Source organism: Cetorhinus maximus, chromosome 6, assembly GCF_964194155.1.
Source record: "Cetorhinus maximus chromosome 6, sCetMax3.hap1.1, whole genome shotgun sequence".
Classification (NCBI taxonomy): Eukaryota; Metazoa; Chordata; class Chondrichthyes; order Lamniformes; family Cetorhinidae; genus Cetorhinus; species Cetorhinus maximus.
Window position 1 is genome coordinate 99,389,480 of NC_135884.1, and position 26,069 is coordinate 99,415,548.

At 44.9% G+C, this 26,069-nt stretch overlaps 1 protein-coding gene across 1 annotated transcript in view; it reads left to right on the plus strand.

The window, feature by feature from the left end:
* hsd11b2 (hydroxysteroid (11-beta) dehydrogenase 2) overlaps positions 1–26,069 on the plus strand; it is a 71,315-nt gene that overhangs the window by 27,128 nt on the left and 18,118 nt on the right. The window contains exon 2 of the mRNA XM_078544162.1: positions 24,109–24,321. Within this exon, the coding sequence (XP_078400288.1) occupies positions 24,109–24,321 (213 nt within the window). The remainder of the gene's footprint in view (positions 1–24,108; positions 24,322–26,069) is intronic.

Here is a 26,069-nt window from a genome sequence, read left to right on the forward strand (position 1 = left end):
TCGGCCCCATATCTAAGTCCAAACAACGATTTGGCATGAATTCGAGAGATGTCATGGTGAATTGTCTTTAGGAACACAGTGTAACAGTCCTTGAGTGTTTGATCAATAAGTGTGTTGTTGATAGTTTTTTAAAATATATATTCTATTTTTAGAAGTTGCACTTGGTTGTGAGAACGTGTTCAGCAAACATTATCTTACACTTTAATTTTTGCTTTAACTCAATCGAGCTCTTTCATTCTTTGAAGTGGCATTATAATTTTATGCTAAACATTAGCACTATAGCCGAGAAATGCCACTGTAACTGAATGTAAATGCATTAATTAGATGGCAAAGCCCTGAGCTAAGCTCGCAAGAGGGGAGGTGAATTAAATAAGGTTTTTCACTTCCATTTATAAATCATTATTGTTGACACATCTCCTAGACACCACTTCAAAATGGGAGAATTGCAGATTTGGTGCAGTATAGTGGTGGGCAGTGTAACTTCTGTGAAACATATAAAAACATCCTTTTAATAATCTAATTTGAATAATATGAGGCACCTCTTCTTTTGAAGCAGGAGTCAACCTATTATGGCAGAATGTATGATGCACTGGGGAGTGTCTCAGGCCGACAGCCATAATCACTTATTCAGTGTCGAGGATAAAGACCAATTGGAAAAGCTGGTTTCTGTTGGCCAAATAATGAGGCTGAAAGAAAGGGTGACCCTTGAATGAGGAGGGGGCCACTCTGATTTAGAACAAGCCTTCTTGGAGAGCCTAGGCTCATCTGGTGCTCAATGACCATTCAGTGCCCCAGTTGCAAATAATTTCTGGAGCCCCAAACACTGCAAGTCCTTCCTTAAACCTCTCTGCATCACGACACTTTTATTAAACCCACCTCTTTGACCATGCTTTTGGTTACCTGTCCTAATATTTCTTTTGTGATTCAGTATTAAATTTTGTCTGATCATTCCTGTGAAGTATCTTGGAATATTTTACTGCATTGAAGGTACTATATAAATGCAGGGTGGTGGTGTAGTTTAAATGCTAACCAACCCATCGAGACCTCTGAGATTTGAAATCACTTCTAGGTCTCCATTATATTTAAGAATAACTTGCTTCTATATAACCCGCTGTATTGTTGTCTAGCGTTTGCAGCATTGTTATGTTTGGCAAATATGGTTCCCCGACAAAAGACAAATAATGAGTTAGAGAGAACCGGAAGGTCCCAGAATCCACCCAGGTCTCTGTTATTTTGAGCTGATTTCAGCTGAGGTAGTACTTGGCCGTTCTTCTTGGTCACCTCACTCCTATATTAGGGAGAGAAATATTGTGCAGGATTCCTGTTCTTGGAAGTGAGTGGACATTGGTGATTAGACTTGGCTGTGAATCTTTCCTTACAGTTGATTTTCCTGCTAACACTCACTTCTTGGACTTGAAGAACAGTTAGTTTAGCAAGGTCAACTAACAGCATGCACAAGGAATTGACCTTGAGACCTTTTGCGCTTCATGGCACAGTATTCACTATATATAGTCCAACTAAGCCATTGGGGGACTATGACACAGCTGGTTCTAGGCAGTTCTACTCTCCAGCCCAGTCTTCCCAATTCTGAGTCATAAGCATCTTACTTAGCCACTTGCTTTCCAGTATAATACTAAGCTACTTGGCTCTTGGTCTGTGCCCTGTGAATCTCAGCACTAAAAGCATAACCAAAGGCTCCAGCATCCTTGCGTGAGGAGCGGGAACAAAAAGTCACTGGAAGTTGACTCCTATGGTCAAAAGACAGACAGTGCTTGTTATCTAAAGTTGCTCAAGGACAATGGCTGTTCCCATAGAGTGCTGCATGGTATAAAAGCAGAAAATGCTAGGAATGCTCAGCAGGTCAGGTATCATCTGAAGAGAAAGAAAAGTTAATGGGTGGGATTTTCCAGTCCCGCCAGAAGCAGGCATCGTCCCAAGCCGAACAGAAAATTTGGAGGGCAGCCATCTGGTTGCCCTCCAAATTTTCCTGCCCTGCTTGTGGCGATGCCCATCGCTGGCAGGACCAGAAAATCCTGGCCATAGTTTCAGGTTGAACACCCTTCCTCAGTACAGCGTTGTCGCTGCTGCAATGGAACCAAACTCCTGACGTATCTCGGCACCTTCAGGGGGGTAGGCAGGAAAATGTAGAGCAATTGTGTGTCAGGGTTTTTTTTAATGGAGATGTGAATACCAACACAAGATTGGGTAAAGTTTCAACATGGGACCCCCAGGTGTAAAACTGGCGTTGCAAACTGATCACCTGATTTTGGAAATCCCCAATGCAAGTTTTATGACTGGTCAGCAAAGTGAAAATCTACCCCATTATGTTATTTATTACACAAGTGGTGTTTTGTACACCTGCCTCACGTGTCTAAATAACACAAACCCATCCAGCGACTTTCCAATGGTAGAAATATCCTTCTAAATTGCTCTTTGCTTGGCTTATTATTTTCACCTGCAGTGGAGTCTTGTAACAGTTGAACCACTGTGGGCTTACTTTGGCCAAAGGGTGAAAATGTGCTAAATTAGTGCTTGTTAATGAGACTACTATGTGCAGTAAATCCAGACTTTTCAACAATTTTTCTCCTATTTGCTATAATTTTCATCTTACCTGGAGGTGCTCAAGTGCTGATCAGATGCAACTTCCATGGACTGTAAATGTGGGTGCCTTGCACTCACTTTTCCACTGAAGCAATGGAATGCTCTACAGTGGCGCATCAAGGATCGAGCGGGAGAGCGCACAGATTCTCTGCCACGCTGGATGTCCTAGTGAAGGAGGTTCAGGGCAGGAGAGATGTCTGAAACCCACAGCAGGGAAATAATGTCTACTGGCCTTCCTCTCCCTCTCTACTGCAGCAGTTGGTGCTACTCTGCCTGGACTCATTTCCCCTCATACTTCGTCCAGACCAAGGGATCCCCTAGCAAGATATTGATAACCAGTCACTTCCTTTCTGCGGGTGACTCCTATAATGTGGAACAGCGCAGCACTTGATCTTTTTAGGTGATGTTCTCAGAGAATTTATGGTATAAATATTGCTTAAGTGTGAAGCCTTGGACAAAGTGCCCTGGAAAATCTGTTTCCAAGGTCCTCTTCACATTTCCGGCAGCTGTGAACATGGGCCTGGGTTTTTATGCTCAGTGGCTCAGCAAGGATGCCTGATACTGACCTCCAAAGAGTTACAATGATAGCGGGAACTTTAACTCTCAATGTGTACACTTGTATGTAGCATAGTTTAATGGGGATCATTAGTACCAAGCTGCAGCAATGTTGCCATCAAGCTGTCCAAACAACGGCAATTTCATTCCCCAAGGCAATGCCTTGACCAATCAGAGTCAACCTGCCTGGTTTGAATTTAAATGATGACCGGTGCATTCTCCATGGTGCCCCCTTACCCCAACCAATAAACACTCTCTCTTCACATGCAGTATAAATTGTTGTTCCCTTTGCATTTGGCATTCTTGCAAATTATCCTGATGAGCACAAAATGAAAAGCTTGGACAACGTGTATTTCTTCAGCAATGTGAACTCTTAAATTTCCCAACTCACAAATGGGCACATTCAGAAGCTTTTAATGAGTAGCATTAATGGCTGATTTAATTGCATGGAGCAAAGGAGGGAAAGGCCACCTTGGGGCACTAGGGATGCACTGCAGCTGAAGAGAAGGAAATGGCTTATAAATGAAACTGTTTGCACTTGACCTATTTGGTCAATCTGTAAACTTGTATGTATTTTTTTTTTAAAAGTACATTTGCTGTCGTCCCCCACAGCAGTGAATCGTAGAGTCATTTACGCCATAGAAGGAGGCCATTCAGCCCATCAAGTCCATGCTATCAGCTCCTGGAGCAATCTAGTCAGCCTGACTACCCCCCACTCAGTACTTGTAGCCCTGGTAGGTTTATTTCCTTCAAGCGTCCATCCAATTTCCTTTTGAAACCATTCGTCGTCTCCACTTCCACCATCCTTGTGGGCAGCAAGTTGCAGGTCATTACCACTTGCTGCACTTTTTAAAAGTTCCTTGCATTCCCCCCCCCTGCATCTCCTGCCTTAAAATCTGTGTCTTCTGGTCCTTGTACCATCGGTTAATGGGAACAGTTTTTCCTTTTCTGCCTTATCCAAACTTGTCAATTGTATACACTTCTATCAAATCTCCCCTCAATCTCCTTGGCTGCAAGGGGAACAAGCCTAGTTTTTTAAACCTAACCTTGTAACTAAAATCCCCCATTCCTGGAACCATTCTGGTTGACCTCTTGGACCCCCTCATTCTTCCTAAAGGGTGGTGATCAGAACTGGATGCAACACACCAGTTGTGACCTAGCCAGAGCTTTATAAAGGTTCAGCATAACTTCACTGCTTTTATACTCGATGCCTCTAATTATGAAGTCCAAGATCCCATACCCTTTGCTAGCCATTCTCTCAATATGTCCTGTACCTTAAAGATTTAGTGGGAAATGGTGATGTAGTGATAATATCAGTGAACTAGTAATTCAGAAGCCCATGCTAATGCTCTGGAGACATGGGTTCAAATCCCACCATGGCAGCTGGTTTAATTCTAGATTCATTAATTGCATTTAAATTCAAAGCTAAACTCGGTAATGGTGCCCGTGATTATCATCAATTGTTGTAAAAACCCACCTGGTTCACTAATGTCCTTTAGAACATAAGAAATAAGAACAGGAGTAGACCATTCAGCTTCTCGAGCCTGCTCCGCCATTTATTAAGATCATGGCTGATGATCTTGTGTTTTGATTTTCACAATCCCTTTAGGGAAGAAAATCTGCTATCCTTACCTGGTCTGGCCTACATGTGACTCCAGACCAACGGCAATGTAGTTGACTCTTAACTGCCCTCTTAAATGGCCTAAAAGCCACTCAGTTCAAGGACAATTAGGGATAGGCAACAAATGCTGGCCTTGCCAGTGACACTACATCCCATGAAAGAATAAGTTTTAAAAAATGATCTATGCACTTGCTTCCCCAGGTCCCTCTGTTCCTGCACAGTCTTTAGAATTATGCCATAGGTCTATATTGCTCTCCCTATTCCTCCTGCCAAAATGCATCACCTCACACTTTTTCTTTCTCTCTCTCTCTCTCTCTCTCTCTCTCAAATTCCACCTGCCACTTGCCTACCCATTCTACTAGTCTATCTGTGTCATGTTGCAGATGATTCCTATCATCCTCACTTGTTTGCCACTCCTCTATTAAATTCCTTTCCTGCTGCCCTTGTGCTGCCTCGTCATACTTGGCATAAAGCACTCCCAAACGTTTTCACATCCGACACCTGAATAATGCAGTGGGCAATGAGAAATTGCATGTAATTGGCTCTTTAACAAGCTCAATAACTTGTTAATTCAAAATGGCAGGAGGCCTTATGGTTCCCACACTTGCTCACCTTCCCTAATATTGGAGACTGGCATGATGACATTGGATTGCCAACCCAACATCATCACGTCATATTTTATATACACGTTGGGGGGTATGGGAGGACAAGCTGTCCACCCAATTTTGTGGCAGTAAAATCCAGCCCATAATTTCTGTTGTGTGAACACTTCAATGGCCATTTGCAGGTGCATTTTATGGTGACTTCAAGTTGACTATTGAGATGCTGGTGTTAAATAGCTCACTTGAGCACAGGGTCTACTTTGTAACAGCATGCCTCTCTGAATTTATCTCCTCCTCCAATTAGCCCACTTTGCTAACATTCTAGTCCTTTGGGCAGAATCATCCGTTCCCTTTGGTGTCGGGTGTCATGGCAGGAGTGAGTGGACAATATGGCGGGAAGGCCAAAAATCGGTTTTATGCCATCGTGAAACATGTTTGCAATAATCCACCCCGCCCATCAATGTCGGGCCACGTTTCCTGCTGCCGCACGTTGGGAACTTCATTTTCATATATCTGCATATCATTATAAGCCCAGCTCGCCAGAATCATCCCCCCCACCACACCAAATTTATCGCCCATGTCGGCAGGAAAACACGCCGGTGCAGAACACTTCTTGACAAGTGTGACGTACAGAAGTCGGGACTTACCGTCAGGACCTTGCACACATCACGGACATCCGAGGAGCAGAATATGCTGGAGTCAACAGCAACGGGACCCTGGAGGAACATCCATGGCATGCTGGGTGAATTCTCGCGGACATGGCTTTGCCACAAAGCAGCTCACAGAAGGTGGAAAACCACCGTTGAGGGTCCGCTCTGCGACTTCAGTGTCTTGGCCATGGTCTGTTATGGTTGATCGTTAAGGGGGTGGAGAGGAAGGTCCGGGTGTGAGTAGGCGAGTCAGATGTACCGGGGGATGGGAGAGGAAGGCATTTGTGGGGGAGGGACGGTAGAGTTGAGGTTGTGGGGGGGAAGCGAAGTGTCCGGAGGGGTTGAGGTTGGATGGGGAGAACGAAGGCATCGGGGACAGAGTACAGGGGAGAATACGGCAGCTGGGGAGGTAGGTATAAGGGGGAGGGATGTGTGAGGGAAAGGAGTCAGGGGAGGGAAGAGGGATGTCCAGGTGAACTTGCAAGGAAGGGGCCTGTGAAGTCGATGTCTGCCTCCCGGGGTGAGAACTGAGGGTGGGGTGTGTTAAGAGGGAATGGTGAGAATGCCAGAGGGCAGAGTGAGGTGGTAGGGCCGGAGGGCGAGGATGGTTGGTGGGACACTGAGGCAGACACAGACCCCAGGGGTGGGAGGGAGGCAGTTGGGGGGGTTAATGTGGATGGGGTGGGATTTTTGGGAAGGTAGGGAACATGCATGTTCACCTGGACATCCCCAAAGGGAAAGGGTTGTGGCTGGTAGGTGACGGTGGGGAGTTGGAAAGTGATGGGGGGGGTCAACTGTGATGAGGGAAAAGACAGGGGTGACTGGGGAGGGGGAAAGAACGCACCCTGCTTACAAATCCGAAAGTGAAAGGAGACTTGTGGTGGGCGGGAACAGGTGCTGCATGGGAGTGTGATCAGTGGGTGGGTGGAGATGCAGGTCAGCTCAGCGATGGATAACTGAATGCGAACCCCAGCAGGCAGCATTGAAAATGCTCAGGACACTGGGGTAAGTGTGATGCGAGAAGGATCCGTGTGCGTGGGAGGGTGCTTACACGAAGCTCCGAAAGGCCCTGCCACACACAAATTCTTGCCCCAGAATCACTCATGGGCTAGCTGCGTGCAGCTGAACTGCTAGAGGGGGTCGGGTGGTGGAGGGAGTCCAGGGGGAGGACTCACGAAGCCTGCATTTGAAACTGAAAGATACCATTACACATTATTCAGTGAAAGTGATTATGTTTCCAGATTATAAAGTGACAAAATGTGTTCACCCCTGCAACCAACTGTGATCAGAATTCCTTGACTTTTATAGGCCTTACACTTCTAGTTGCTGCCCTGACATCCACAGCAGGGGTGGGGACAGACTGTGCAATGGTTGGCCCTGTTGCCTCTGATGACTTTAGCATGGGTCCTCTGGAGAGCCGAGACCTTGAGGGCCCTGGCTTGCTTTGACTGTCCTATGGGCCAGCTGCTCCCTCTGCGGTGACAGAGGACAGGGTTGAGGGGGTCACAGGAAAAGGGGACTTGGAGGGAGCGGACTGCCTCTGAGATTCCTGAGTGGATGACCCAAGGGTGCCAGCTGCTGCTCCTCCTCCCTTCGGGTGCTTGAGGGCCTCGGCCTGACTCCTTGAGGGAAGGAGCACCTGGAGGGACATCGAGGTGCCCTGTTTCCCTCTCGCGTTGCCACTGCAGGAACTCGCCCATGGCTAATGTGATGGAGTGCAGGTCTGCACGCATCTCCGTATTCTGCTGGACCAGGGTCTCCATAGTGTCCACCATCCTTCTCATTGAGACCTCCATACGTGCACATGTGGGCACACTTCATCAGAGAGAAGGCAGACACTCTCCTTCGACTCATGTGTCAATCTGTTGAGGACTCTCAACAGCTCTGCGTGATGTTCCCCCACCTTCTGACTCTCCATGATGAGTTGGAAGGCCGAATCCAGAGGTTTTTCATCTGACTCAGACCTCACAGATGTCTCTTCTCCATCAGTCCTCTGAGTGCTGGGGAGCTTGGCTGAACCTGCCACCTCCTGCTGCGGACACGTGTCTGTGCAGTGAACCCAAGCCTGCTCTACATCTAGGTCCCACCGAGATGTCTCTCTGCACTGGTGGAGGGTGAGGATAAGCGCTGTGATGGGTCTTCCAGGCTGCTTATTTCCAGCTGTTTAATGGAGAAGGTGTCCTCTTGGCTGGAGGTGAGGACGTGGATGGAGCTGAGGGACTGGCTGGCTGAGGGTGTCGGTCACTTGGCAGAGCTCCCTGTGAACCGAAGTAGCGATCATTAGTGCATTGCAGGAGAGAGAGCACTCACAGTTATGTTGAGAGAGGGATCATGTGGTGCAGGATCCTCGTGGGTGTTTGCCGCAGACCTCACCTTCGCCATAGGCCCGGTCCACGTTCTTGCCGGTCAGTGTGATAGCATGCTCCTCAAAGTGAGTGAAGGGCCTAATATGGGCCACTCTACCCATGGTCTGGGACCTCTCCCTGCTGCTGTGACCCAGCTTCCCCTGTATGAAACCAGATGGAGAGAGTGTGAGCAGGATCCATGGCACTGCATGGATGTTTGTGTGGTGAGTGGAGCCATGGACAGGAATAATGATATGAGTTCGAGAGGGCATTAGCCCGATGTAGATGTGAGGGTGTGTGTGAGTTAGTGATGTTGTCCCTTGAGGTGTGAGATCGCTGTGGATGTGTGATGGGTTTGTGAGCGTGTGAATTGAGTGATGAGAAGAGTGACTTACCCTGGCGGAATGGATGAGACCATTCATCCTCTTGTGGCACTGGGTGGCTGTCATCTTTTGCAAGGCCTTGGCGCTGACCACCGCTGCCACCATCTCCCATGCTGGATTGGTGACCTTGCTTGGCGGCCTTCACCCAGAGCGGGGATAGAGGACATCACGGGCCTCCACGGTGTCCAAAAAGCGCTCGTGTCACTGAATTGGGGGACTGCAGTCTTCTTGCCCTTCGGGACCATGTCTTCTGTGCAGCAGTCCAAGGCTGGGAACACTGAGAGGTGTGCGCGCAGCTGCACTTTAAATACGGTGCCCGGCGTGACGAAACGACACGGTGATGGCGAATGAGAGGCCGCGCACCATTGAAATGGCGTTTTTCCTGGGAATGCATGATTAATGAGGTGGGATCAGGATGAAATGGCGTGAAAAGCTGCCATTGCGGCCGACGGGTAAAATGTTCTTGTTCCCACCTGCTACTGCACTTGGTACAAATCTGGGATGATGCCGCCCTTGATTTGTAATCTCTCCAGCATGTTCCATATTATGATATATTTTAAGGTTACCTTTGTACCTCACAATTAGCTTTGCAGTATTGCAACAGTTGGGGCTACACCAGTGTTAAAGTGAGTGTAACACTGCTGACCTGGCAAGAACGCAAAATGTGGCACCCGTAACAAGTCTACCTGGAAGAGATGGACTCAGCTGTTGGCACTGGGACTTCAGCTGTCATTACATTCCAGTTAGCTGGCGGTCTGCTTTTCTCAACCCTAAAACATCTTGCTGCGCCACATTGGGCTAGAATAATAGGGTAACAAAAATATATACATTATCCAGGGAACTCCTTTGAGTTAAAAGCAAAACACTGCAGATGCTGGAAATCTGAAATAAAAACGGGAAATGCTGGAAAATCTCCGCGGGTCTGGCAGCATTTGTGGAGAGAGAAACAGAGTTAATGTTTCGAGTCCATATGACTCTTCTACAGAGTTCTGAAACGTTAACTCTGTTTCTGTCTCCACAGATGCTGCCAGGCCTGCTGAGTTTTTCCAGTATTTTCTGTTTTAGCTCCTTTTTTGAGTTGTTGGCCATCTATTGACACTCTCTGGCTGCGCTTGGTGGATAGGCACAGAACTCTGCCATGTCCACAATCAATCGAGATGCAAGGAACCAGCAGAACAAGAGCTGCTTGCTCATGTTAAAAGCCCCATAGGCACCACACTGGAGTATAACAACCATTTCAAATACTTATTAGCAAGAAAGAACCAAGAAATAAGGGACTTGCCAGAAGATTAGTGCTAATTATTAACTGTTCTTGGTGTCCTGATAAAATTTGAATTCTATTTCCCAAATCTGGATATTAAAGCATTAAATAAATATGCTTCACTGAGACACTTAGTTAAGATTGACTGCCTGCTGGGTTCCTTTCAAGTTTACATGATGGTTAATCAAATGCTCATGTCAAAAGCAGTGTATCCTCTCAATAATGGGTTTCATTTATTAAAAATTAAATCACAGCACAAAAAATGCACTTTGAAGGGGTTCTTATTTTAAGTGAAAGCAATCTAAAAATAACCTGGCAAAAGGTCGAAGTAATAAATGTAGACAGCCTAATCTGCTGTATTATCAGATTTATTTCCACATTTAATTGTTGGCTTTTTAATCTTTAGCTTAAGATACCATATGGTTCCTGTTCAGTATAATGATCTGGCATCTCTGCATTTGGCCTGTGTTCAGACCTTTCTTGTATTGGTTTGAAGCTATGTAGCATGCATGCATAATGAAATTAAGTGTCACTTGAAAAGAAGATATCTAAATCATAATGCACTATATTTTTTAAAAAAAGATTTCTACAAGGGATGCCATTGTATCTCAATCACAGAATCCCATTGGTGGCTGTGCCAATGCAAAAACTTTGACCAAGCTTTTGGTCACTTTGCATAATGTCTGTGCCAATTTCTGTTTGATTATACTCCTCCTCCAAAGTGCCTTTGGGATGCTTTACTGCCTTACAGGCAGTATATAAATGTAAGTTGCATTACGGACAGGAGAGAGACAGGCAAATTGTACCTATTTCCTCTTACCACTTGTCTGTAAGCAGAAGGCATTTTGAATTTTTCTTTGTTTTTAAAACTATACGGTGGCGTGTTTTCCCAATCCCCCAGTTTTTGTGATCCAATTTCTTAATAATCCACAGCAAACTCGAGTTAGGATTAACTCAAAAAGGTTAGTTTATTTCATATTTTAAAAAAAACCAGGGGAGACATGTCCACAATGTTCCACTCCCAACACACACTCACACACAGTAAAGGGGGGACTTAAAAAAAAGAGTTTTACTGTATATGGACCACAGAAATACTTTCATGTAGGAATTTAACTTCAGCTGACTGAAGACCAGAGTTGTAGCATTCACTTTTCAGTTGGTGCTGACCGCAAGAAGAAGTGGATAGACAGAGATTGGGTCGTTTCTGTAGGCGATGGTACAAAATCTTCCAACGGGTTTGGAGGTGCAGGCTGCTGTTCTGCCTGGAGTGGTTTGTTTCTTGGTGGTTCCTCAGCTGGATGTCACAGCAGACTGACTGACTGACTATTTCGCAGTTCTCAAAGGCATATAGGGATTTCAAAATAGTCCCTTGAGTCATGTGACCTTCCTTCTCCACAGTGGATAAACATCCCTTTTGAAGCCAATGTCTAGAATTGGCTTTGATTTCAGGACTGATAGTATCCCAGTCATTAGTTGTTGAATGAGATACCATCTATATTGAGGATCTGGTGTTTGGGAAGCCATCGTCTAAGCAGGCCCACTGACTTCACTAGCAAGATGAGTTTATCAGATGCAAATGACATCCCTTTTGAAATGCGCCTGGTCAGTCCAAGGTGTGATATGAGTCTGTTAGCAACTTTCTAGGCATAACAAGGTTGGATATGCAAGCCTCCTGTGCTTTTGTGATTACAAGGGGTCTGTACAATGAGGTGTGAAATTCCATAAACTGAGAAAATAATTCTTTAGTTCTTTAAGCTCCTGGTGGTGGCTCTCAAACAAAGGGGAGCCCTGTGGTCAAGTGACTTATACCAGTCATCTTTTCGGCTTGGCAAAAATACCATTTTTTTAAAAATAGCAATAAAGATAAAGTTTTGAACATATGGTGTTAGAATTCTTCTCATGTGGTAGGAACCCAACAGTTCTTAAATTGGCTTTGGATGGGTGGCATTATGCAATGATTTTTTTTAAAAGTGGGGTTCAGGGCATACTGATGAAGCGATCTCGCTACCCCCAAGCCAACCATCGAAGGAAATATGCCACAAATTGCCAAGGCAAAGATCTTTATGATCCTAGATGTGAAGGTTGGTTACTGGCAAGTGAAGCTGGATAAAAGCAGCAGCTTTCTAACATTCTGGATGCCATTCAGGAGATACAGACGGTTGCACATGCCACTTGGCATTTCCACAGCTCCAGAAGAGGATCAACACAGACAGCATGAGATAGTCAGTGATCGTCCCAGAGTGGAAGCCATAGTGGATGATGAGCTAGTCTATGGATGTGGAGGCACAATGGAAGAAGCCAGAACTGACCATGATCAGAATTTAATATGACTGCTAGAGAGAGCTCGCCAGATGAACCTGAAGCTGAACAAGAAAAAATTGCAATTGAAAATGCCTGAAGTAGAGTACATAGGTCATATACTGACAGCAAAGGGTCTTCGCCTGGATTCTGACAAAGTCAGAGCTGTAGCAGCGATGCAGCAACCAACAGATGTGAAATCAGTGCAATGGTTTGTTGGATTTGTGAACTATTTAGCAAAATTTTTGCCTAATTTGTTGTTGGAGTGTGAACCATTATGCAAGCTCACTGCCAAGGAGATGGTGCAGTGGTATTGGGGCACAGAACAAGAAGCAGCGGTCACTAAAGTCAAACAACTAGTGATGACAACACCAGTGTTGAAGTACTCTGATGTCAATGATGAAGTCCCCTTGCAGTGTGATGCCAGCAAGGCAGGTCTGGGAGCAACCCTAATGCAGCAAGGACAACCAGTTGCATTTGCATCAAGGGCATTAATGCTAACTGAACAATGCTACACTCCGATTGAGAGCGTGCCTGGCTATTACCTTTGTTTATGAGCATTTTCATCAATACCTGCTTGGGAGAGACCGTGACAATGGAGTCAGACCACAAGCCACTTCAAAGCATTTTCCTCAAACCCATTACTATCTGCCTCCAAAGCGTCTGCAAAGAATGTTACTTCATTTACAGAGAGGTCTTCTGGACGTGATATAGAAACAAGGGAAATATGATGTATGTCACTGACATGCTATGGAAAGCAGTACTCCCTTTGAAGGAAGTTGAGGATGCTAAAACAGCATGTGAAATCTTCCATATTTAACGTGAAACAGGAGCACAACATGCTCAAAGTCATCAACCCAGCAGAGACATTGAATCTGGCAGACAGGAAGTGTCCTGCTCAAATCGAGCAACATATCCAACAGGATGCAACTGTCTAAGTACTACAAGAAGTAGTGATGCAAGGATGACCTGAGGGCATCAAGGACACACCTGTGGTCATGAGTGTATTGGGCATACAGAGATGAATTGACAGCCCAAGATGGAATTTTGTATAAAGGAAATGGAATCATCATCCCTAAGGAGATGAGAGGAGGAATACTGAAGCCTATCCATGCAAGCCATCAAGCAATTAAGTAAAGTCTGAGGTTGGCAAAGGAAGTACTCTACTGGTCAGCCAGTGCGGTGTTTGTAATGAGTACCAAGCTAGAGAGCCACTGATAATGCATGATGTCCCAGACAGACCATGGATGAAGCTGGGAGTAGACCTCTTCAATATAGCAGGAACTGATTATCTTATTACTGTAGACTACTAATACTGACTACTGGGAGTTAGACCAGCTGACTTCAAAGATGACCAGTGAGATTGTAGAATGCCTGAAAGCACAGTTCAGTCGTTATGACATTCCTCAGACATTGAATGACAATGGCCCTCAGTTCATGAGTGAAGAATTCAGCCGCTTTACAAAGGATTGGGAAATTTAACTCTATACAGCATCTCCGCACTATTCCCAGTTGAATGGAAAGGCTGAGGCGGCAGTGAAAATCGCCAAAGGAATCATCAAGAAATCGAGCAAACCCAGCACAGACGCATAAAAGGCAATCCTTGAGTGGAAAAACACACCGACTGAAGGCATAGAAAGTAGTTCAGTCCAAAGACTAATGTTCCGTCACACCCAAACTACTCTTTCAATAGCAAAAAAGCTACTGAAACGAGAAGTAGTAACAGGCATGAGTGGAAGGTGAAACGGCAGAAAGCCAAATTTCATTCTGACAAAATGCTAAACCATTACCAGAGTTGAGCATTGGAGAACCAGTCAGGGTACAAACCTTCAATGCTGCCAACATGAATTGGCCCACATGGTATCTTGCAACATGCATAGAGCAGTTGTCACCTCGATTCTGCGTAGTGGATGTGAATGACCAAATAAACCAGCGAAACCAGGCGTGTACAAACAACGAGAAAAGCTTTTCCTTCATTGCAGTTGGCCGATCAGGAAGATGAGACCTCACCAGCTGCACAGAGTACAGAACTACCATCACTCCCAGAGATCCACCGGTACACTACAATGGGAATGGAACAACAACAGTTACATGGCAACAACAAGTGTCATGGGAATGACACTCACTCCCCAGAGAGGGAATATCACCTAGACAACAGCCAATAATGATGCATATGCGTACCATAGTCATTGAATTGTGAAGGTCTCCATGTATGCAATGCACGTGTAGAGATGGCTAGAATAGCGAACAGGTTTGTTTATGCACGAGAGTAGTTGTACTATGGGGGTAACCTGGGTAACTCACAGTTACACATGATAGTGCATGCACATTTGTCTATTGTTCATTATGAAAAGGGGAATGTTTGGGACTGAAATGTAATCATATACTAAAGGTCCTACCTGGCTTGTGTAGTCATGTGGCCTTTACTATGATGTACTCCCTGCAGGCAGCCATGTTACATTCAGTTCTAGCAAAGATGTTGTATTAGAAGGATTGTACTCTTTCAGCTCATAACACGCAGCTTCTCTGTGTATCAAGCACTGTTTACAGTATGCAGCTACATCTGCATATTCTCATCTCACGTTTTAAACCTTCTAAGCAGCAGAAGTTGCGCCTCCAATTTGGTGTCTGCCAAAGGGGTTATATCCAATTATTTTTACAGCAGAAATGGGCCATTACATCCAAAGGTTTGTGTTTCTGCTTGACACAAGCTTCTCCTCATATTACCTCATTTCACTCTATCAACATATCCTTCTAGTCCTTTCTGCCTCATGTGATTATCTGGTTTTCTTTTAAAAGCACCTATGCTAATTATCTCAACTATTCCATTTGACAGAGTTCAACATTCTCACCAGTAAAGTTTCTGCTGAATTTCTTTCACTCAGAGCTCTAGCATGCTATTTCATTAATTCACTGATTCTGACAATTTACACGCTTGCTGCACATCAGGTATAATGTAGGTTCCTCATTCAGGCACCTCTTGTGTTACTTCATAATGTTCAAAGAGTCTTTGTCCTATTCTCAAAAGAGAAAACTGTGTATAGCCTTTGTCACTCGTGGACCAGTGCCAATCTGTAGTACTGCAGCTGTCTGTGGGGAGCAAACCATCCAAATCATTAAGGGAATGGACACAGCGGAACTGTATGGCTGTGCCCCAGCCCAACAAGGCAAGGCCTCAATTCAGCAGCTTCTTGCTAAGCTTTTTACACTCATTCAATGACACAACAGGCTGCCATGCTGGTCTCTCTGCTGCAGGGAACTGCCGAGGCCTTGTTTTATTTTCTATATATTCATTCATGGGATGTGGGCGTCGCTGGCTAGGCCAGCATTTATTGCCCATCCCAGTATTGTGATCACAGCCATTGACAATGGCATCAGATGAGTAGCAATAAGAGGAAGGGACTGAAAATACTAATTGGTGCAAGCTCTTCACATAGTCCTTTTATTTTGGAGAATCTTCAGAGCTTCCTGCATGAAACATCACACAAGATGCACCAATGCTGCTCCACCGCCTATTTGGGCATGGGGAACCTTTACAACATTATGGAATGAGTGAGTGACATCTCTGGGGCATTTTTCAGAGCAGCTCCCAGAGTCAGAAGGCATGAAGTGATAATGCCATTCTGCTCCCCAACACTGGGCAGAATTTTTCTGAGCTAGGTGGAGGTGGGTTCCAGTGCGTGTGGAGTAAAAAAGTCCTGGAAAATGACATCTGGTTGAAATCCCAATGTCATTCTAGCCCTTTTCCACCTTTTTCCTGGGGCAGGTTCCGAGCCCTGTGGGGAACCTCAGTGGGTCTGGTGGGAAAGCTATTAGGGTAATTTAAAAAGGCAATTGGAGCCTTTGTAACCCGAGATTTCTTCCTCCACCAGTGTAAGCTTCCACACTGTTTGCATCTCACCAGGGTCACTGAGATAAATGCACAGCGGAGGAGCTTCTTCAGTGAAATTGACAAGCTGGGAAGTTACACTGAAAGAACCCCAGGCATGGCCATTAAGAGGCTGCTCTTCAAAGCACATCCTTGCCCAGAGAATGCTTTCACTGCTTGACTGGTAGTTGCCAACATTTTGAAAGGCACTTCAGTTGCCTTCAGCTGCACTTCCTTGCTGCCAGTCTTCAACACAGCATGGGAGTGACTGATGTAGCTCCAACTTCTACCTCTGCTGAGGGGCAAGGGCAGAGGCCATACCCTCAGCAATATCTCCAGCAGCAGCCAGACCAACAACAACTGCAGCATCAGCTCTCTTCCACTCTGCGACGCTATCTCATTAATTCACTGATTCTGACAATTTACACATTTGCTGCATTTTCTTGAACCACTGTAGTCCATCTAGTGAAGGTACATGCACAGTGCTATTAGGGAGGAAGTTCTAGGATTTTGACCCAGTGACAGTGAAGGAACGGTGGTACATTTCCAAGTCAGGATGGCAAGTAGCTTGAAGGGGAACGTCCAGGTGGTGGTGTTCCCATGCATCTGCTGCCTTTGCCCTTCTAGATGGTGGTGATCGCAGGTTTGGAAGATGCTGTTGACCCTTAGTGAGTTGCTGCAGTGCATCTTATGGATGGTACACATTGCTGCCACTGTGCACTGATAGTGGAGCGAATGAATGTTTAATGTGGTAGATAGGGTCCTGATCAAGTGGGCTGCTTTTTTCTTGGATGGTGTTGAGCTTCTTAAGTGTTGTTGGATCCAGGCAAGTGGAGAGTATTCCATCACACTCCTGACTTGTGCCTTGTAGATGGACAGGCTTTGGGGAAACAGGAGGTGAGATACTTGCTGCAGAATTCCCAGCCTCTGACCTGATCTAGTAGCCATATATTTATATGGCTAGTCCAGTAATGGTTCTGGCCAATGGTAAGAACCAGGATGTTGTTTGAGGGTGGGGAAGTGGGGGTGGGGGGTGGTTTCAGCAATGATAATGCCATTGAATGTTAGGGCACGATGTCTAGATTTTCTCTTGTTGGGGATGGTCATTTTCCAGCATTTGTGAACCATCAATGTTATCAGTCCACACCTGAATGTCATCCAGGTCGTGCTGCATATGGACGTGGAATGCTTCAGTATCTGAGGAGTTGCGAATGGTAACTGAACATTGCAATCATCAACAAACATCACCACTCTAACCATATACTGAAGGGAAGGACATTGATGAAGAAGCTGAAGATGATTGAGTCTAGGACACTAGCCTGAGGAACTCCTGTAATGATGTCCAGGGGCTGAGATGAGTGACCCCCAACAGTTGTTGACCATCTTCCTTTGTGCTAGGAACGACTCCAACCAGCTGATTCCCATTGACTCGAATTTTGTGCCCAAGTGCGCTTGCACTGAGTAGCCCTATGGTGCCCCAACTTCTCATGTAACATTTGGAGGGAGGTCATCCTATTATTTTTTACCTTATGTGGTGGTGTTCATGTCTTGGGAGATTCTGTGGAACTTTGGCAAGTGTCATCAAAGGCTCCCAGGGAACACCTGAGGTGGACAAAGGCATAGAGCTCTGGTACATGGTTACTGTTCAAACTTGTCTCTAGCTAATGACATTGATATGCTACTTAATGTAATTGTCTGTTTCCTCATGGAGAACTCGGCTGCTTTTGTTTTGCTTATCTTTGCTAAGCATGCAATTTCTTTTAGATTTCTGGGTAATTCCTTTTTTAAATTCTCAATTAATATGGAGAGCATTGTGAAAATGACAATTACTATGAGATTTTTGCTTAATTGCTTGCAAACAAAAAGGTCAGTGTATGCACTGTAATAGTGACATTTCTCTTAAAATGTTGTAACATTATTTTCAAAAAAGAAAGCAGTGAACTACTGAATAGGGTCCTACTACTTGTCTAATCATCTGTTATGTGCTAAACTATTTCCCACCAGGTATACCTATATGTCTCATCAGTGCTGCCTTTGCAATTTTGTGGTGCTGTCAAGCTGTTTGTTATCTTTCAATATCCTCTAGCAGATAGAGTGAGGTGGTGAAGACAACAGATGTCTCCTGAGTCAGCATTCAAAGTTCCTGACTCTCCTCATGTTAAGCAATCTAAGATATTAATTGACTTCTGACCAATTTCCCTCGCCCAGATAAAACATCTTTACCACAGGGCGTTCAAACAAGAAAAAACTAGCACAAAGGAGGCAAGCTCTCCACCCAAGTACTGAAGCAGCTAGCTCACCCTTGCAGCAATATGATTGACAATCCAGGGCCAGCAGTATTTTGGTACTTGCAGCTTTGGGTGCAGCTGGGCCAAAAGTACTTAATGGGTTGTAGAGGAATGAGTTACAGAAAAATAGTAGTTAAAGATATTTACTCAGCCTTGAAGGAAGAGGTGCTGCCCAGAGATCTATGCTGCTGCCTGCTGAGAGTTTGCTGAGCGCAAATTAGCTGCTGAGTTTCCCACATTAGAAAAGTGACAACACTTCAAAAAGTACTTTATTGTTTTTTTTAAATTCATTCACAGGATGTGGGCTTCACTGGCTGGGCCAGCATTTATTGCCCATCCCTAGTTGCCCTTGAGAAGGTGGTGGTGAGCTGCCTTCTTGAACCGCTGCAGTCCATGTGGTGTAGGTACACCCACAGTGCTGTTATGAAGGGAGTTCCAGGATTTTGACCCAGTGACAGTGAAGGAATGGCGATATATTTCCAAGTCAGGATGGTGAGTGACTTGGAGGGGAGCTTCTAGGTGGTGGTGTTCCCATCTATCTGCTGCCCTTGTTCTTCTAGATGGTAGTGGTCGTGGGTTTGGAAGGTGCTGTTGAAAGAGCCTTGGTGAATTCCTGTAGTGCATCTTGTAGATGGGGTACACTGCTGCTACTGTGCGTCGGTGGTAGAGGGAGTGAATGTTTGTGGATATGGTGCCAATCAAGCGGGCTGCTTTGGACTAGATGGTGTCCAGCTTCTTGAGTGTTGTTGGAGCTGCACTCATCCAGGCAAGTGAGGAGTATTCCATCACACTCCTGACTTGTGACTTGTAGATGGTGGACAGGCTTTAGGGAGTCAGGAGGTGGGTTACCCTTCACACTATTCCCAGCTTCTGACCTGCTCTTGTGGCCACAGCATTTATGTGGCTAGTCCAGTTCAGTTTCTGGTCAATGGTAACCCCCTAGGATGTTGCTTAGTGGGGGATTCAGTGATGGTAATGCCATTGGACAACAAGGGGCAATGGTGGATTCTCTCTTATTGGAGATGGTCATTGCCTGACACTTGTGTGACATGACTGTTACTTGCCACTTGTCAGCCCAAATCTGGATATTGTCCAGGTCTTGCTGCATTTGGACACGAACTGCTTCAGTATCTGAGGAGTCGCAAATGGTGCTGAGCGTTGTGCAAACATCAGCAAACATCCCCATTTCTGACTTTATGATGGAATGGAGGTCATTGGTGAAGCAGTTGAAGGTGGTTGAGCCGAGGACACTACCCTGAGGAACTCCTGCAGTGATGTCCTGGAGCTGAGATGACTGACCTCCAACAACCACAACCATCTTCCTTTTGTGCTAGGTGTGACTCCAACCAGTGGAGTGTTTTCCCCCTGATTCCCATTGACTCCAGTTTTGCTAGGGGTCCTTGCTGCTACACTCGGTCAAATGCTGCCTTGATGTCAAGGGCAGTCACTCTCACCTCACCTCTGGAGTTCAGCTCTTTTGTCCATCTTTGAACCAAGGCTGTAAAGAGGCCAAGAGCTGAATGGCCTTGGCAGAACCCAAACTGGGTTTCAATGAGCGGGTTATTGCTAAGCAAGTGCTGCTTGGTAGCACTGTTGATGATAGACTGATGTGGCAGTAATTGGCCGGATTGGATTTGTCTTACTTTTTGTGTTCAGGACATACCTGGGCAATTTTCCACATAGCCAGGTAGATGCCAGTGTTGTAGCTGTTCAGGAACAGCTTGGCTAGGGGCAAGGCAAGTTCTGGAGCACAAGTCTTCAGTACTATTGCCGGAATATTGTCAGGGTCCATAGCCTTTGCAGTATCCAGTGCCTTCAGTCGTTTCTTGATATCACGTGGAGTGAATTGAATTAGCTGAAGACTGGCCTGTGTGATGCTGGGGACCTCTGGAGGAGGCTGAGATGGATCATCCACTCAGTACTTCTGGCTGAAGATTGTAGCAAATGCTTCAGCCTTATCTTTTGCACTGATGTGCTGGGCTCCTCCATCATTGAGGATGAGGATGTTTGTGGAGCTGCCTCCTCCAGTGAGTTGTTTAATTGTCCACCACCATTCACGACTAGATGTGGCAGGAATATAGAGCTTAGATCTGATCCGTTGGTTGTGGGATCGTTTCGCTCTGTCTATCACTTGCTGCTTATGCTGTTTGGCATGCAAGTAACCCTGTGTTCTAACTTCACCAGGTTGACACCCCATTTTTAGGTATGCCTGATGCTGCTCCTAGCATGCCCTCCTGCACTCTTCATTGAACCAGGGTTGATCCCCTGGCTTGATGGTAATGGTAATGCCGGGCCATGAGATTACAGATTGTGTTCAAATACAATTCAGCTGCTGCTGATGACCCACAGCGCCTCATGGATGCCCCGTCTTGAATTGCTAGATCAGTTCGAAATCTGTCCCACATAGCACAACACGATGGAGGGTATCCTCAATTATAAAGCCGGGACTTCATCTCCACAACGATTGTGCGGTGGTCACTTCTACCGATACTGTCATGGACATATGCACCTGCGGCAGGCAGGTTGGTGAGGATGAGGTTGAGTATGTTTTCCCATCTTGGTGGTTCCCTCACTACCTGCTGTAGACCCAGTCTAGCAGTTATGTTCTTTAGGGCTCGGTCAGTAGTGGGCCTATGTCCAAATCACTTTTAGACATTGAAGTCCCTCACCGAGAGTACATTCCGCGCCCTTGTCACCCTCAGTGCTTCTTCCAAGTGGTGTTCAACATGGAGGAGCACTGATTCATCAGCTGAGGGGAGGGGGCGGTACGTGGTAATCAGCAGGAGGTTTCCTTGCCCATGATTGACCTGATGCCATGAGATTTCATGGGGTCCAGAGTCGATGTTGAGGACTCCCTCCCAACTCCCTCCCCTGGACAATATCCAGGCTTGGGCTGACAAGTGGCAAGTGACATTCGCACCACATAAGTGCGAGGCAATGACCATCTCCAACAAGAGAGAATCTAACCATTGCCCCTTGATGTTCAATGGCAGTACCACCACTGAATCCCCCACTATTAACATCCTGGTGGTTACCATTGACCAGAAACTGAACTGGACTAGCCATATAAATACTGTGGCTACAAGAGCAGGTCAGAGGCTAGGAATAGTGCGATGAGTAACTCACCACCTGACTCCCTAAAGCCTGTCCACCATCTACAAGGCACAAGTCAGGAATGTGATGGGATACTCCCCACTTGCCTGGATGAGTGCAGCTCCAACCAACACAAGAAGCTGGACACCATCCAGGACAAAGCAGCCCGCTGATTGGCACCACACCCACAAACATTCACTCCCTCCACTGGCACCGACGCACAGTAGCAGCAATGTGTACCATCTACAAGATGCACTGCAGGAATTCACCAAGGCTCCTTCCACAGCACCTTTGAAACCCACGACCATTACCACCTAGAAGGACGAGGACAGCAGATAGATGGGAACACCACCACCTGGAAGTTCCCCATGAAGTCACTCACCATCCTGACTTGGAAATATATCGCTGTTCCTTCACTGTCGCTGGGTCAAAATCCTGGAATTCACTTCTTAACAGCAGTGTGTGTGTACCAACACCACATGGACTGCAGCGGTTTAGGAAGGCAGCTCACCACCTTCTCAAGGGAAATTAGGGATGGGCAATAAATGCTGGCCCAGCCAGCGAAGCCCACATCCTGTGAATGAACAAAAAAAAGGAGAAAGGAATGGAAGGATATGCTAATAGGACTGTATGAAGGAGGGCGCGAGGAGGCTTATGTGCAGAATTGACCTCTTGAACCAAATGGCATGTTTTCTGCACTGTAAAACCATTGCAGAGGGCAAAGGCTGAGATGCAATTTCAAACCAGATTGTCTTTGGACAAGATTCAGTGAAATAATGTGATGAGGGATGTGGGCTGAGGAGGAAGCTTAGTAATGCATTTTTAGGGTGGGGGAAATTGGCAGAACAAGGGTCAGGCAGTAAAAGATAGTCAGCTGCCTTTCTGATTCAACTGAGCTAGCTTCCCTAATCCCATCAAACTAAGGAGGAAGGTGGAAAGTAAACACATTAAACCCAACTCCATTAAAAACTGAAGTAACATTTCTGTTAGTAATCCCTTCCTTGTCCAGGTGACTCCAGGCTGTTGGCCATGTATTTTTTAAGCATCTTGATTATGGCAGTGCTTGATCAGTTATCTCTGCCTCTCGTACTTTGGCAATGGGCGTTAGTTCCACTTTGCTGTGGCCTGCTGCCTATCACTCTTTTTTGCAGGAAATATAGAATTTGGATATTCAGTGTTAATAGCTGTAACATTGTTACATCATTTATGTGGAATTTTTCTTTAAACTTTGTACAATATATTACTGACTGACTGAGCATACACACTGACATGGGGTAGAGAATTCCAAAGATTCACGTCTCTGGGTGAAGCAATTTCTCCTCATCCCAATCCTAAATGACTGACCCCTTATTCTGAGACAGTGCCACCAGGCTACCCTTTTCCCTGGCCAGTTCCTTGGCATATTGTTCTGAGGAACTGTCTGTAGTACATTGCATGAACTGGCCCTCCAAACTACTTTTAGCAATTTGATTTTCCCAGTCTATATGAAGAATAAAGCTCCCCACAATTATTACATTGCCTTGTTACAAGCTCCTTATTTCTTGATTTAGTTACTCTGTCCAACAATATAGCTACAGTTAGGGGCCCTATAAATTACTCCCACCAATGTTTCCTGCCCCATGTTATTCCTTATCTCCACCCATACTGATTCTAGTTCCTCCTCTCCTGAGTAAAAGCTTACTCAAATAATTGTGTTCCTTGTTCCAATACTAGTGAGTTGCCTGTTCTCCAATAGAATAATATTTGTATTGCTGAAAAAAGAGAAATGTCAAAGCTTTTTGTCTTGCACTCAGGGCACTTCGCAAGAACACCAATATAAGGGGTAAACAACAATTTATACTGTATGAGAAGAGAGTTCTCATTGGTTGGCAAGTGGGCTCTGGTAGAGGCATTGCCATGGAGAATGCACCAGTGATGGTGTCTGATAATTAACTGCCAAGCAGTGTCTGAAACTTTATACCAGGCAAATTGACCCTGATTGATCGAGGCATTGCTCTGAGGAATAATGGCTGTCACTTATTTTGTTTAGCTAAAACAGGCGCAAGTACACGTTCTCTCTGTCTGCAAAGAACAAGGCTCTGTGTATTAATATATGTAGCTTCCAGTACATGCAAATGTGCCACACAGCGAGCCTGACATGCAACCTTAAATTGGTTGTCAGCGTAATTCTTAGGATTATTTAGTGAATGCTGTCCAATCGTGGAATCGCATCTAATCATTGTTTTGAGTTTTGCAAGCACGGCTGGTTGGGTACGGTCTGTACCTTGCCCATTGCGAACAGTGGCTGGGACATGCTGTTTGAAACTATCTGCCAGTCTTTGGGACGTACGGCCTACATACCTAGCATCACACTGGCACTGAAATTCATATACTACATTACTTCATTTGTGTGATAGGCAGAACGTCTTTTTGGCTTGACGGCAGCATCCTGTTAGTGGAAAACGCCACTCCTGTTGCTACTGTATAATAGCAGCGTGAAACAGCTAACTTGATCTGTTACTTAAATTTTTATTTATAATTTTTCTGCAATGTGGTAATTCTAGGATGTGACTCAGGCTTTGGAAAGGCAATGGCTCAACACTTCGACTCCCTGGGTTTTGAAGTGTTTGCCACAGTGCTGAATAAAGATGGGCCAGGAGCAAAGGAGCTGCTACAGATGTGTTCAGAACAACTTACCTTAATTCAGATGGATCTCACGAAACCTGAGGATATCGAAAGAGCCTTGCAAATCACAAAGGAGAAGCTTGGTGAAAAAGGTAAAATAAATGTAATTAGTATTTATATATATTCAGTAAGTACATTGATAAGCCCTAATTACTGCCAAATGACCTCTCTGACACTGAAAATTAGCTTTTACAAGTGATTCAAATTCTCATTCAAATTTTGGTTATTGTAAAAAAAACTTTTTTGCTTTCTGTCTCTTATCTCTGTCTCAATCCCATCTTTCTTTTCCTCTCTTTAATTTTGCTGTCTGTACCTGATTTGATATTAAATTAATTATTCTAAGTGGTTTAGACTCAGCTTTATATTCTTAAATCTGGTTGGTTAAGTAACTTGTACACTGGTTCAATATTATTTAACCAAAATTGGAACTAAAAGACATGGGAGTGACTTATACACCAGATTTTCTGATATCTAGAATATTTTGGTATTAATTGTTGGAAACATGAATATTGTTTCCATATTCTTTTACACAAATTGAAAGAAATATTTTGTTACAGCACTACCAAGTGACAAATACATCTTGGGTTTGACTAATGCCACCATTTTTACAGGAATTTTAAAAGACAGTGGACCTGTAATTCCTACAGCATGGCTGTACTATTACAACTGAAGTAGGGAAGGACCTCATTGTTCACTGTAGGGCCAGCTAATTTTAAATTTAGAGGTATACAGGCTGTTCCATATCCAGGCTGCAATGCCTCATGATCTGGATGGATGAAGGGAGAATCCCTGTGCAATATTTAAGAATCAGCACAGAGAAAGGCAGCAGGGTTGACACAGTGGTAACTAAAGAGAGTGGTGAAGTCTGTAAACTTGGATGGGAAGTTACTAAGTGGTGGTCGTCTTTGATATAGCCTTATTCCGTGTGTCCTCCCTCATTGCTTCTCCTGCTGCTGTTCTGCTGCCTCCATTTTTAAGGACATATATATTTGAAGGCCTGTAGTGAGCCCGAGGGTTCTAAGACACGATTCTGGGAAGAAGATTCCCCTTTTTTGAAAGGCAGTTTGGAGCCTCCTTTTTCTCTTGCAGGCGCAGAGCTGAGAATATGTTTTTCTAATTACTTCAGTTGAAGATGACGTTTAGAAAATATTTGTGGTACTTGGAACTCGACCACTTCCTGGCTTGACCAGATATACCCTTCTCAGCTGTAAATGGCAGAATTTCTGGGACAGCAGGTATTAACCCGCCATTAACCCTGCCATTTGCAGACATGGACCACTTTTGGGGCAGGGTAGGGTCGCATGGGGTGTGGGAAAAGGTCAAAATGTCGTCTTCATTTTTTATTGCAATTTACTGTGTACTTTAGAATGGGTGGGTATAAATGTGGCATATCTAACTTGTGCCTTAAGTTGTGCTCCTCTAAGGCAGTTTTTCATTTTGAATCAAAAATAAACATTTTGGGGCCCAACATTTTCTCTATTTAAAATAAAAAATCCCTTTTATTAAACCAAAAATCTAATGAGACAAAAATAAATTAAACCAAATACTAAACCACGTCATATTATCCTTTTCAACTCTACTCATGTCTGCATTGCCGCGGTAAAGGCATTCAAACTAAAATGGAAGCTTTGAGATTGGACATGCAGGGAATAAACTGCACATTGAAAAACTTAACTTTTTTAGATTTGGCTTTAATACAGTTTGGTGAATTCTCATTCCCTTTCTCATGCTTTGTGCCCTGAACTGAACTCTCTCTCGGGTTTTATTTTGTATGTTGCATTGTATGTATGTATGTTAGTAGTCAGTGCAAGTGTTAATTGTGGTTAAAAACTGGAAATAC